This window comes from Caretta caretta, chromosome 1, assembly GCF_965140235.1.
Source record: "Caretta caretta isolate rCarCar2 chromosome 1, rCarCar1.hap1, whole genome shotgun sequence".
NCBI lineage: Eukaryota > Metazoa > Chordata > Testudines > Cheloniidae > Caretta > Caretta caretta.
In genome coordinates this window covers 253,203,912-253,218,939 of record NC_134206.1, presented here as the reverse complement: position 1 = coordinate 253,218,939, position 15,028 = coordinate 253,203,912, and the positions used below count along the sequence as shown (strand labels likewise).

The 15,028-nt window shown below is 46.6% G+C and overlaps 1 protein-coding gene across 2 annotated transcripts in view; it reads left to right on the top strand.

Moving 5' to 3' along the window:
- C1H12orf42 (chromosome 1 C12orf42 homolog) overlaps window positions 1–15,028 on the top strand; it is a 253,372-nt gene that overhangs the window by 16,424 nt on the left and 221,920 nt on the right. The window contains exon 2 of one of the 2 annotated variants that reach the window (XM_048831554.2): window positions 176–244. In XM_048831554.2, the coding sequence (XP_048687511.2) occupies window positions 176–244 (69 nt within the window). Of the gene's footprint in view, window positions 1–41; window positions 245–15,028 lie in introns of those variants that run through there. The other variant, XR_007354013.2, reaches the window with a different exon arrangement.

The following is a 15,028-nucleotide window of genomic DNA, read 5'->3' as shown; positions in this document are numbered from 1 at the left end:
CTCAACAGTTAAATTTTATATTTTTAGTCTGATCTGATATTTACAGCAATGTTGTGAAAGTCACTTTAGACCTACCATACTATTGACATTTTTAAACATTGCTCTTAGAAATGGTGTGTTTTAACCTGAGAAACTAGATTATGATAAACTGAACTACTTATATTTATACTTACAGGTGGTCCCTTACTACACAACCTTTGTGAGTGGCGCAACTTTGTGGGATAGAGGCATTTACCATCCTGCTGTAAGTACTATCTCAGTACCACTGTATTGCATTAATTGTTGTTTTGTATCCTGTGCATGGCTGCTCTACCCACACCAATTCTCCATTCCTGCAGGGATACTTTGTCTTTAAGTGCTCTGTGCTGAAGGGGCCTTGTCCAGGGCCACTGACAATGGCTCAGTATCTGACTCAGAGAATAGTCTCTGCTTGAGCTATTTCCTCTCCTTGCATTGAACAAAATGATGTGTGTATTAATTCTGAAATCAATGAGACACAAAGATATAACTCAGAAACCACAGCCATGGACATGTCAAAAATACCTAGGTAGATAACTCAATAGCATTAACACCATCCAAGTAAATAAGTGTCTGCAACTGGAAAGACAAGTGTTGGTTACCAGGGTGATGGATATTGTAGACAGACAGGACTCAGCCTAGGTATTGCAGGGATTCTTTTTATAATGTGTCTCGTTACTAGACTAGCTGGACCTATCAATCTGCAACAAGAAAATATTTATCAGGAAACATAATCTTACCTTCTCCCCCTTACCTATACTACCTAACTCTTTAACTCCTTATTAGCTGAACAGTATGACTGCAACATCAATACCACACCAGCATACCTGAAACTCACACTACAACTGTCTGGGATTTTTTGTTTTTGTTTTTGTGCTTGTTTCATTTCTTGATGTGTTTTGGGGCATTTATGTTCTGATCAGATTATGAGCTGCTCTTGGTCACATTATTGGATAGCTCTCAAACTTCCAATCCCTTAAATCCCCTCCCCCAAAAAGGATTATAAAACAATACAAATCTCCCCCCCTGAACAAATAAAACCTTGAAGTGCTCGCTCTATGTAGTCTTCCTCAGTGTTCTCTAGTATTATCACCTTTACCATTTAATGCACTATTCAAATGTCTATATACAGAGTATTTTAGATTGTATAGACATTGTGATATTGATTTTATTATTCATCTGCTTGCTAAGAATCAAAATCAGCAGTATAGGTGTAATTTTCTCTTCAGTAGAGCTACAAAGCACAAAAATTACAAGAATAATTTCATCTTTCTCTTTCAAATAAAAATAAATAGCTGAGTTCATCAAGGAAATTGCTGACCTGTTTTTTCTTTCATTTGCTAATGATCCCCCTTTTCAGTGAATTAAGCTTGAGCCAACTGATTTTTCTGAAATGTGTACACGTACATCTAGTAAATTAATGTAAGTATGCCTATGAAGATGGTAGCCATAGGCTAGTGCTTTTCGTTGCCATGGATCCATTGCAGGCCTCTCTGATTGTAGCTTGTCAGGGCTTTGTTTATACAAGTAGGAACTGAGGAAAAATGGTTTTCAGCTATTTTTGTAATTTACATTTTAACAGTTCTAATTGTACTAATTTCCTTCCTATTTAGTGTGAATGGTAAGGACAGTAACCTTCAGTGATGACCCCATGGTTTTTAAAGCTCAAGCCAAAGGGCTATGCTCTGCCGTCATTTTTTTTCCTGTGTAACCTTGGGATTAAGGAGTTGTAACTTATGATAGAAATTTAGCCCTGAAAGTCTCTTTGTGTGGAATAAATAGACCTGGCAATTTACTTTATCTTAGACTCATTGCATCCATCTAGAAGGTCGTCTACAAACATGTTCCTTTAGTGTGAAGATTACAAAACAATCACTTGAATTTTATTTTCTCCCTGACTTCATTACCTATGATGCTTGGTAGATTTTTGCCAGGGATCTGACCCCCCCCGCCCCGTCCCCAAAATAAATCCCGATTGTTTCTTTCAAAATACTCTGTTCATGTTTGTGTTAAGTGTTTGGTTTATTTCTGAGAAAACTTTGAGGCTTCTGTGACTACCAGTCAGGTGTCAAACCCTTGCAGCACAAGTAGCTGAGCTAGTGCCACTGGCACTACTGTGGGAGGGAGTCATAGGGACACATTTCAGAGTAACAGCCGTGTTAGTCTGTATTCGCAAAAAGAAAAGGAGTACTTGTGGCACCTTAGAGACTAACCAATTTATTTGAGCATGAGCTTTCGTGAGCTACAGCTCACTTCATCGGATGCATACCGTGGAAACTGCAGAAGACATTATATACACACAGAGACCATGAAACAATACCCCCTCCCACCCCACTGTCCTGCTGGTAATAGCTTATCTAAAGTGATCCTCAAGTTGGGCCATTTCCAGCACAAATCCAGGTTTTCTCACCCCCCCCCCCAAGCTCACTCTCCTGCTGGTAATAGCCCATCCAAAGTGACCACTCTCTTCACAATGTGTATGATAATCAAGGTGGGCCATTTCCAGCACAAATGCAGGTTTTCTCACTCCCTCACCCCCCTCCAAAAACCACACACACGAACTCACTCTCCTGCTGGTAATAGCTTATCCAAAGTGACCACTCTCCTCACAATGTGTATGAAAATCAAGGTGGGCCATTTCCAGCACAAATACAGGTTTTCTCACCACCCCCACCCCCTTTTTTCAAAAACACACACACACACAAACTCACTCTCCTGCTGGTAATAGCTTATCCAAAGCGACCACTCTCCCTACAATGTGCATGATAATCAAGATGGGCCATTTCCAGCACAAATCCAGGTTTTCTCACCCCCCCACCCCCATACACACACAAACTCACTCTCCTGCTGGTAATAGCTCATCCAAAGTGACCACTCTCCCTACAATGTGCATGATAATCAAGGTGGGCCATTTCCAGCACAAATCCAGGTTTTCTCACCCCCTCCCCCCCACATACAAACTCACTCTCCTGCTGGCAATAGCTCATCCAAACAATGACCCTGAAAGTCTAGCATTGTAGGCTACTGGTTTAGATTAATGTATAGAGAGAAAATGACTGTCTAGAACAGTACCATCTATATTGCCTGCTTGTAGGGCCTGCCATGAAGATAATGAAGTGTGTGAAATCCTGCAGGGAACTGAGGAACCAGTATTATGATACATTACCTTTTGCTGGTCCTATAGTTACCTGCACTAAAGGATCTGCAGAAATCTCTCCGTGTTTCCTGGCTGTATTTGTGTCCTAGTAGGAATTCACACACTTCATCTCCCTCACTTTCTCTTTCTAGATATAGATAGCTACTGTATATCTATAGACAGATTGGACCTTATTCTGCCACCACTCTGGCAGTATAAAAGGGCCTTAAGGGGATGTAAAGGTGTCAATATAATTTCTGCCTACTTTAAGGTCCCTTTACATGAATAAAGTGGTGTAAAGGAACATTAGGATAAATGAGAATCTGTCCCTGTGTGTTTCTAAATATGCTAAGTGGATTGTTTTGTTGTTGTTGTTGTTTTCCATTCTGGTGATGAACACCTTTAACCTGAATTTGGCTAGTTATGTTTACAATTGTTCCAGACTGTCTGAGTCAAAGACCACATTAAGTGCTATAACTGAAATAAATTACCTCTGATTCACTATCACAAATACACATTAATTAATAAAGAAATATAGCCTATGTTTGTGGCGTCTGATATGCCACGTTATTTGTATTATTATTAATAATTTATTTGTATGGTGGTAGCACCTTGGAGCCCTAATCATGGACTAAAATTCCCTTGTCAAGGCTCTGTACAAATACAGAACAAAAAGGTGGTCCCTGCCCTAAAGAGCTTACAATCTAAGACAAGAGACAACAGATAGATACAGATGGATGAGGGAGTCCAGGGAAACAATGAGACAATATTGGGCAGTGTTGCGGTCCAAATACAAGACAGAACAAGGCTTTAAGCAAGCAAGCAGGCTGGTCTGCCGACGGGCTGGTCTCCTGTCAGCTTTCCACCCTCTCTTTTATTCTTTCTCTCCCCCCGCGCATTACATACTCCAACAGATAAAAGGAATACACTGGCTTTGTTTAATATTCTTATTTACCAATATCTATCTACTGCATTCCTTGCTCTCAGGCCTTGAGCCCAGTCCTGGGAGGCTTCCCATGGTTCATGTCATCTGGGCGAGATTCCAAGGTTCATGCCCTTGAGAGGAGCCGTGTGTGCACTGCTCCTACACAACACTCCGGGTGTGCCCTGAATGTTGCCAAGTGCATGAACCTTGCATGAATGCTACATCCCCTCCTTTTTTGTTTATTTGTGCTCGGCCATCTCATGGTAGCCATTAATTTGCTTTTGCAAGCCATTAACTCCCGGACAGACAAGGTCATAACTCGTGGAGCCTGCCAGGGCAGTTCTCGACAAAGCCTTAACAAAAAGGAAATACATTGCACACAGCAACAGCAAAAAATAAGCCCAAAAAGGTAAAGTGTAATTGGCCGGGCCCCAATTAGCCATGCTAGACTACTGGGAAGAGAGGCTCGCATAAGCAGCGAGCATCATCTCATTCCCTATTTCCTCAGGGTGATGACATACTGGAATAAGGCACGTACCTAACAATTCTTCAGCTGCTACAAAATCAGATAAACAAAAGTGGGTAACATCTGCTATTGAAGCCAATCTTTCCCATAGGTTATATGTCATTCGGGCCCGTAACGGAGGAGGCGCTCCCGAGTCAACCCCTACAGGAAATAGCAGGTACATAAGGCACACAATTAATACAGAATTAGCAGTGATTTGGGCGAGAATGGCCACAAACAGAGTCTCAGGAGTCTCCGGCTGTTGGTTTGCTGCCAGTCTTCGTTGAGCCGCGGCGACCAATGCTTTCACTGTTCCCCATGTCACGGGCTGGCTTGGGACGCTACGTCTCCTCAGTCTCCGTCCCGCCATTGTCGACCCGGGAGGCACCGCGTTCTCCTCCAAGGTCAGCTGAAACTCCGGTATGGGGTTCGACAGCCCCTGGTGCCACGCCATGCTGTTTCAGTGCCGGTCGCACACACTGGGCTGGAACCCACAACGGAACCCATAACGGTAACGGTAATTAAAGGTACTGGGCCCAACCACTGCAGATCGGGCAGCTGACGGTAATAGACACTCGGTCTTTCCAGTACCTCGGACTTATGAAAATGCCAATCCGCGGGGGTCTGCTGATCTGTATTCAGTGTTAAATTATTTAAAGTAAACAAAAGGACATGCAATTGTTGCTGAATGTCTCCTAAGGTTCAGAGACGCAGCTCCCCTTGTTTTAATTTTTTGTCAAGCAAGGTTTTTAGCGTGCGATTTGCACATTCAACAATAGCTTGACCTGTGGAATTATAAGGGATCCTGTGTTTGAGATGAACCAATTTATTTGAGCATGAGCTTTCGTGAGCTACGAAAGCTCATGCTCAAATAAATTGGTTAGTCTCTAAGGTGCCACAAGTACTCCTTTTCTTTTTGCGAATACAGACTAACACGGCTGTTCCTCTGAAACCTGTGTTTGAGATGGACGTTCCATTGGGCACAAAAGGTGGAGAGGGCTGTGGAGCAATAGGCTGGGGCATTATCCATTTTTATCTGGCTCGGGCGACCCATAACAGCAAAACAGGCTAGCAAATGGTGAATAACTTTGGGAGTGGCTTCCCCACGCTGTGGGGTCGCCCAGAGGAATCCCGAATAGGTATCAATGGAAACATGTAAAAACAAATAGGGGTGGAATTGTGGCACATGAGTGACATTCATTTGCCACAGCTGATTCGCTGCGTACCTCTGGGGTTAACGGCATAAGAAAAGGTAGGGGCAGCAGCGGCACAGTGGGGGCAGGAACGAACAATAGAACGTGCATGATCAGCAGGAATGTGAAACTGTCAGGCCAAAACAGAGGCAGACTGATGAAAAAAGGAATGGCTTTCAATGGGGTCAGAAAAAAGGGAATTTACCTGACCACGTAACGTGCGATCAGCGCGCGCATTGCCTTCAGTGAGCAGCCCAGGCAGAGGGGTATGACTGCGAATACGAGCAACAAAATAAGGAAAATTACGAGTGGTGATAAGATACTGTAAGGACAAAAACAGGCGAAGAAGGTCCACATTGACCTGAGGGGTAATGAGGGCAAGGGGTAAATGATCAATTACCTGATAAACATAATGGGTGTCCACAATTAAATTAAAGGGACAATCAGCAAAAAGTTGAAAGGCCAAAATAACAGCAGCCAGTTCTGAGTGCTGCGCGGAACGCTGAGGCAGCGTAAAACGAGAATGCCAACGAGGGGGGTCACCTAATTGATAGGTGACAACACTGCGATGTGGAGAGCCATCAGTAAAAAGAGTGATAGCTGAAACAATAGGTCGAGAGCGGCTAAGACGATGTACGATTCGTGGCACCTTTTGTGTGATCACCAACCGAGGATCTTTTGGGGGATTATAAGAAATCTCTCCCACATAATCACAAAGAGCAACCTGCCAGGCCAAGGAGGTGTGGTACAAGGAATCAAATTCACTACATGATAAGGGGAAAACAATGGCAACTAAATCAGTGCCCGTGAGTTGCACTGCACGATGGCGGGCTTTACGAACAAGGTTGGACAGGGCGTCTAAATAAGAATAAATGTTCTGAGGAGGAGTGGAAGACAAATATATCCACTCTATAATAGAGACGGCTGTGTCTGTACGAGGTACAAACAGAGCCGCAGTAGGCGTATGAGGGGTGGCAAGGAGAACCAACCGCAGAGGACGAACCTCAGTGAGTCTATCCACAAACTGCTGACTCAACACTGCATTGATCTGTCGAATGCAGGCAATGTGCTCCTCAGTGATGGCAATAACTGCGCCTGGTGCCCGAGCTCCACGTAGGAGCTCGAACAATGGCTGCAGCATCGATGTGGGGAGACGGAAGTAGGGTCGAATCCAATTTAAATGACCCAAAATTTGCTGTAATTTAACGAGGGTTAGGGGTTGGGGTAGAACCACTTCTGGGCGAACAGGGGCAGCATAGGTTTGTAATACCTTATGCCTGACATATTGGTACGGATAAGAGCGTTGAATTTTTTCTGGTGCCACTAACAGGCCATTTTGGCCGAGAATCTGGGACAAATATTCAAGCTGTTGTGCCATGACCTGGGGACCGCTAAGCAAAATATCATCCAAAAATGGTAGACCTTTAGTGTGGGGTATCGGGCACGAAAAGGGGCGAGGGCCCGATCCACAAAAAATTGACACAAGGTTGGATTATTTTGCATTCCCTAGGGCAAGACCTTCCACTGATACCTTTGAGAGGGTCGCTGATTATTATATTCTGGCACCGTAAACGCGAATTTTTCGCGATCTTGTGGGCAAAGGGGGATTGTGAAAAAACAATCTTTTAAATCTAACACACAAAGCTGATTGGTTTGAGGAATTAAATTCGGGTTTGGCAACTCAAACTGCAAGGGGCCCATGGGTTGGATGCGTTTATTTATTTCCCTTAAATCATGTAACAGCCGCCATGCACCAGATTTTTTCTTAATAACGAACACTGGGGTGTTCCAGGGACTAGTGGAGCTCTCCAAGCGCTGTGCATGCAAATGTTGTTGCACAAGCGAATGAAGTGCTTTCAGCTTTTCTAGGGGGAGGGGCCACTGGTCAATCCATACGGGCTCTAAGGGTTGCCATACCAATGGTAATGCGGAGGGCAAGGTGGGTGGGGGAGGGTTTTGGGCCATTATATATTAATATCGAGGGTGGTGTCTAGCTTTACAAGTAAGTCACGGCCCCAAATATTGAGGTGGACAGGGAGCACAAAAGGGCAGATTGTAGCAAGGGCACGACCTCCTGGTTTAGAGACCGTGACCCAAGACAAACTTTGGCACCCGGGTTTGCTACCCCTGATCCCCCACAACTCTTTAGAAGGAACTGTTGGCCAACTGACCGGCCAGTCCTGATCACGAATCACCGTAACATCAGCTCCAGTGTCCACCAGCCCTGTAAAAGGAAAATTATTTAAAAGAAGTGTTAACTGAGGTTTCGAGGGGCGGCGCGACATTGTTAGAGCAACAAGTTGAGAGGACATGTCGTGAGGCGGCTACTGAGACAGCGTCGATCCAAAGCCGCCTCCGCCCCGGGCTCGATCCTCTGCGGCTGGCACCTGATAGGGGACTAAAATCAATTGTGCAATTGACCGTCCACATGGGAGCGACTGCGGAAGATAGGTCCACACCTGAACCTTAATAACGCCGGTGTAATCGGCGTCAATGACCCCTGGGATGACAAAAAAACCCTGTTTCCCAGCGTGTGAGCGAGGGAGAACCAGACCCACAAATCTGGCAGGGAGAGGTCCCATCACCTGTGTAGGTATGGTGCAAACCTCCCCCGGCAACTGAAAATCAGCGTCCTCCTGCATAATCAAATCAAGCCCTGCACTTCCAGCAGTTGCCGCCCTCATGGAGTCTATGGATTTTAAGTCAGAGGAACAGTTGTCTGAGTGGGGAACACCCCCGTTTGGCCCTGGGTTCGGGGGGGACCCGTCGTGCGGTTTCCCGACCCGCTATGACACTGATTAGCTCAGTGATAGCCCTTCCGTCACTTGGGGCACTTCTTTGAGGGGCGGGCGGGCACCATCGATGAGCGGCACTCCCGCTGAAAGTGACCCTCCTTACTACAGCGATAACAACGCTTCCCCTCCTTCCCGCTTTTCCGCAGGGCGGCGGCCAGAACCCCAGCTTTATGGGCTTGTGTGCCGATGTTTTGGCATGCCCGCAGCATGTCTGACAGCTCTAGAATGCCAGCAGCTTGTGCCGCCTGGAGAGCACGGCGGCAATCCTCTTTCGCATTTTTAACCGCCATTTTTAACAGAATCTCCTGAGCTGCCGCAGGGTTATCCACCTGTCGGAGGATAGCCTCCTGCAATCTGTTGGTAAAATCCATAAAGGACTCTGATGCACCCTGACGGATACTGGCAAAGCTTTTGGTAGGCTTGCCTGAATCCGGGACCTTCCGGAAAGCATGCTGGGCGCAGGCAGAAATAATGGGGAAGACAGCCTGCTGGAGTTGAGACTGCATCTGAACGGTAGCAAATGGGCCCTCCCCTGCTAACAAGTGACACCTTGCGCTATATATACCTGGGCTTGGCGTTCCGCCATCTGCCGATACTCACTAAGCCAAATAACATACTGACTGGGCGTCAGCATCATGCGCAACAGCGCCTTCCAATCTTCAGGGACCAGGGTGTACCCAGTACCTAGCCCTTCAAGGAGACCACGTACATACGTGCTAGTGAGGCCGAACTCGCGAATCGCTTTCTTTACCTCTCTGATCACTGAGTAAGGCAAACTGACCCAGTTTGCAAGCTGGTTGCCCTGGCCATCATCCTGCCAGGTCACTGGGCAAACTGAGACCAGATCAGCTAATTCCTCTGCTGTAAGATCTGGGCGAGTCTTCGCTGTGTGAGCCATTTGTTGCACCAGCGAACGCCCCTGAGCAGACGCGGATGACCCCCCGGGGGGCCCCGGAGCATGGGGCCCCATGGGGGGATGGTGACCACTCACCGGCTCCGAAGGGGAAGACAAAGGAGGCGGCAGTAATTGAGGCACTGGGGGCGAAGCAGGGGGAGGGATGGCTGCAGGAGCGGACGGGGGTGGCGAGATCAGCAGCCCCTCTATTGGCGCGGGAGAGGGTCTTTCCGAGGCGACACGCTGTGTCGCATTGCCAGGAGGGGGGATGGCTGCAGGAGTGGACAGGAGTGGCGAGATCACCAGCCTCTCTATTGGCGCAAGGGAGGGCCTTTCCGAGGCGACACACTGTATCGTGTCGTGGCAGAGGTGCCAGGCATGTAAAGCCTGCACGGGCGCCCGAGGCTCCTTTTGCAATGTCTGGCCCAACCGCTCCCAGTCCGCTAGCTTAAGGGTTCCGGCTTCAGGGTACCACGGGCATTGGGCACTCACCTCCTGTAGCAGGAGAGTGAGTTCTCGAGTGGGGCAGTTATGCTGAGCCTTACGCAGCAAATACTGTAGCTCATTGCGGTGTTGCACTTGCAAAGGAGAGAGGGAGCTTCCCATACTTACCACAACAAAAAATACTCACCAGGATCCATGAAGCGGATGAGTGACGCGTCTGAAACCCTTGCCGGGCGAGGTGAGTGCTGAGGGTCCCACGTTTGGGCGCCAGTTGTTGCGGTCCAAATACAAGACAGAACAAGGCTTTAAGCAAGCAAGCAGGCTGGTCTGCCGACGGGCTGGTCTCCTGTCAGCTTTCCACCCTCTCTTTTATTCTTTCTCTCCCCCCACGCATTACATACTCCAACAGATAAAAGGAATACACTGGCTTTGTTTAATATTCTTATTTACTAATATCTATCTACCGCATTCCTTGCTCTCAGGCCTTGAGCCCAGTCCTGGGAGGCTTCCCATGGTTCATGTCATCTGGGCGAGATTCCAAGGTTCATGCCCTTGAGAGGAGCCGTGTGTGCACTGCTCCTACACAACACTCCGGGTGTGCCCTGAATGTTGCCAAGTGCATGAACCTTGCATGAGTAGGAAGTGTTCTCTGCACGCCAGCAGCCTGACCATGTATTAAAGTTCTACATGAACTAGGTAGAAAGTTCCAACTTTTGTTTGTTTCCTCCCTTCTTTCATTTTGTTCAGGTAAATCTTGCTGGTGGTTGTGTGCAAAACATAATACGTCCAGTCCAGTAATAATAATTTAGGTCACATCTTACATTTTTACTTTCCACAGTCACTAGTATGATGTGAATGTATCAGAGTAGCTGCAGAAAACAGTTCAGGCAGGTACTGCGCACATGTGTGTGTAAGGGGGAGGTGAGTGAAGGGGAAGAGAACTGGGCCACACACACCCCTCCCCTGCTGCAACTCTGGATGATCCAGAACTGCGCAGGGCACACACCCTTCAGGGTCACTTGAACCCATGCAGCCTCCTCTCCTCCCCTCACCCATGTGGTGTTTGAGAAAGACGCTGTGAAGAGGAGCCAGCCAAAGCGGAAAGTAGGCAGAGCAGATACAGAAAGCAGTTCAAACTGGCACCTAAGGATGCAGATGATGTCATCAGACTGCTTTTGGCAGTTTTCACTCTGAACATTGTCTCTCCTGTGAGACTGGCTGTTTGTTCCCTCCCTCATGTGATCTTCACCCACTTGTCACTTTTGTGCCTTCCTTTGTCTTTCTATCAAGCTAATCCCTCCTAACATTACCCCACTGAAAGGATTTAAAAACGAATAAAAAAATCACTGAACTAACATGACATTTGCTGTCATTGTATTGTTCACTCTGCTTGTGTTATACTCCTTCCCTTCCACTGCATCTGCCTTGTTCATTTAGGTAATAACCTCTTTGGGGCATGAGCATCTTTTTCTATCTTTGTACAGTGCCTAGCACAATGGGCCCTATTAGTTGTTGGCCAGTGGGCACTGCTGTAACAATAGATCGTCTGAGTGGGAGTCTAAAGAAAGAACAGGATTTATCAATGGAAGTATACAGCAATGTCCAAAGTATATGTGCTTTTGCCAAACAAATTCACTGCAAGGTGGTGTGGAAGACAAAGAGACAAGTGGTTTTACCCCTTATATTATCAACTTCTGGGAGGGAAACGTACTACTTTTCTACCAGTGGCTCATCTTTCTTTCCTCTGTAATAAATATAATCAAGGAGTTAAACACACTGAGTTCACTTCCTGCCCTACTATAGCTTTTTTTTCTAAAGGTTGCCTTGCTATTAGAAGACACATTTGCTTGTTCTCCTTTTCCCTTCCGTCCTGCAGAGGTACTGCATGCAACACTGAAGTCAACAGATGTGATCCTACAGCCCTTAGGTTTGCATAAAGTTAATGACAGCTGTACATGAAAGGGCTGCAGGCCCATCCATCCCCATGATTTAACTCCCCACCATCTGATCCCCGATTAAAGTAACTAGAGCCAAGTAACGAAGAGTCGTGTGCACCTTATAGACTAACAGACGTGTTGGAGCATACGGATGCATTGGATGCATGTAGTGGAAATTTCCAGAGGCAGGTATAAATATGCAAGCAAGAATCAGGCTAGGGATAACGAGGTTAGTTCAATCAGGGAGGACGAGGCCCTCTTCTAGAAGTTGAGGTGTGAACACCAAGGGAGAAGAAACTGCTTTTGTCGTTGGCTAGCCATTCACAGTCTTTGTTTAATCCTGAGCTGATGGTGTCAAATTTGCAAATGAACTGAAGCTCAGCAGTTTCTCTTTGAAGTCTGGTCCTGAAGTTTTTTTGCTGCAGGATGGCTACCTTTAAATCTGCCATTGTGTATCCAGGGTGGTTGAAGTGTTCTCCTACAGGTTTTTGAGGACCTGGGGAAGGGGTCAATGGGGGACACACACAGCTTCTGGTGTAAGGGAGGAAGCGTGGTTAGAGGGAGTCCCTGAAATAGAAGGGGTAGAGAGGGTGGCAAATAGGGAACTGGGGGGAGGGAGGGAATGGAGGGATGCGAGGAGGCCTTCATGTGTGCAGTGCGCATAGCCTACAGAAGCAACAAATTGACCTTCTAGTTTAGTTAAACTTTTTTATTTGAATAGCACCTGCTGCAAAATTATCTTTAAAAGGAAATGAGCACTTTGAATGCTGCAGGTTGGATTCACCTGAACAGAATTCGGATGTCATCAATGTCCACAATCTTGTGAGCATTCTGATGGTGGGCCAATTTTGTGCGGTGCTTGCCATCTTGCGAAGAAATGCAACAGTTCAGGACTTTTGCCTGAACTACCTGAAGATTCCCTTATGGCCACTAGAGGCCACTGTGCCACTTGTGCTGCTGGCAGCCTTAGCAGTTGCCTGCTATATTGGGGTGCCCCTGAGCAGGACTCTGGAGCAGGTTTTGCATAGCAGTGCCTCTTCAGCAGTGTTAGTCCAGGAAGAAGGAGTTAAAGGAGGTAGCCCAGGAGAAGACCCTCTCCTGTAGGTTGGAGAGGGGGTGGCTGCTGGTGCTTGCCAGGGATTGGGGGCTGAGGAAGTTGGTGGCTGTGGAAATGGGGGGCTACAGAATCGTGCTGGGATAATGGGGGGATGCAGGAATCTGCCAGTGAGGAGCAGGGAGGGGCTCTGGGCAGTTGGGAGGAGTGCAGGGTGATGGTGCACAGGGGAGTTGGGGCCTGTAAATTTGGGTGCACATTTTGTATTCATTTAAGGGTCAATTTTTGACTTGTAATTGTCAGGCAAAATCAGGAGGAGATCAAAACCAAACAACAGGCCAAAAATCATGATTTATCCTTTAAATCTCACAAGTTTGGAATTGTGACCCTTGGAGTTGGAAATACTGGAACTCACACAGTAAGTCTGAAAACAAAACTCCCTTCTGGGACTCATCCTGCCTCCGTAGTTAGAAGCTCGGGAAGATGCTCCCCTGTAGAGGGTGCTACATTTTTTTTTAAAGCTTTGGAATCCAGGGTCTGACATGGGCAGTGCATGGTGGCCAGCTAAAGCCCTGGATGCTCCCACATGATGCTCTCTGCTGGGGAGCAAACTCAGTAAATCCTGGCTGAATGAGATGTATGTGCATAAAGGGGGTAAATGGCGCTCCTGTGGCACAATCTCCCCATTCTCCAGGGTCTGTGGAAGGCCTTCAGTGCAAACCACGTAGCGGAGTTTTGGGACTAAATGGAGCGCTATCTTTCGTTCTGTGACAAACTCTTAACCTTACTTGTCATAGAGATGTTATACAGAAAGAATGGGCAAGGGCAGCATTAGCTGGCACTTTGCTCTCTCTGAGCCCCCAGGAGACCTCACAGAGTACCATTACAGAAGGGAAACTCCATGGCAGCATTGCCACTGAGCTGGCGGTGTTGTCTGTGCAGAGTCAGAGCCTGGATACTAGCGCAGAGGGGCTTTCACTGAGCATGGCTGCCTTAGGGCCTGGACTTCTTTGTGGTTCTGTCTGAGGGAGAGGTCTTGCCCCCTGCCAATTGGTGCTGACTCCTTCTCTTTGCAGGAAGAATGAGTCTCACCATGTGAGTTTAAATTCAGAGTTTTGTGATTAATTTTTCCTCATCCGTGTCTTTGAGTCAAAGGAGGTCATGTGACCCAGAAAGTATGACTGTCAAGAGCCAGTGGGCATTTCTTTGTACAGACTGTCCATAGAAGTGTGTTCTCACTCTGCCAGTGGATACTAAATATCTCTTGTAAAAAATAATTTGCACTCTTCCACTAAGACTTTAAAAATAACAAACACTACCCATTGTTCAGACATGAGCTTACAGTTTGTTGGCTCCACAGCTGTAGAGCTGGCCACCCGGCAGAGGGAGCTGACAAACCCTGCTCCTAGCATTGTGCTGCATCACGGTTCAACTAAGGTTAGGGAGAAGAAATGCTATCTGCTGTGGCGTGCTGTTTGCAGAATTACAATACCTACTCTCTAATTGGAGTGAATGCCTTGGACTTAATAGCTATGTGGTTCACACCCAAGCAGGCTGTCTCCACTAGAGATGGTTAGGAATTTTTCAGTGAAACATTTTTGCATTGGAAAATGCTAATTTGTAGAAAATGGAAGTTTCTGAGGAAACATTGCAACAAAATTTTAGTGGGGAAGATTTCTCAGGTCCAAGATAGAATTTTCTGGGGAGAGAGAAAAAGCCCCACCTGAGAATGGCTAATGGTTAGGGAAGCCTGGGTTCAAGTCACTGCTATGCCTGATTGGGACATCCCAGGTGAGTGTCCTGGCTATTGGCTGTTTTTAGGTGGATCTGTCTCTGGGCTTTGTTGTGGAAAATTTTGGAAGGTCTCAGTTTCATTTTGATGCAGAATGAAAACAAAAGTAAAAACCTCAATTTTTTTTGCAAAACGGAATGATTGTTTTCCAGCCAGCCCTTGTCTCTATTTCCCTAACCTGGTACTCACCAGGATCGATTCAAGAACAGCTAGGCCCCATGAGGACTTGCTTAGCTTGGTGCCCTTCCTAAGAAATCATTCCATCCTTCATACATTATAAACATATACAATTAGCAAAAACTTGAACTGTAAATTTTCCCATTACTCACAGATG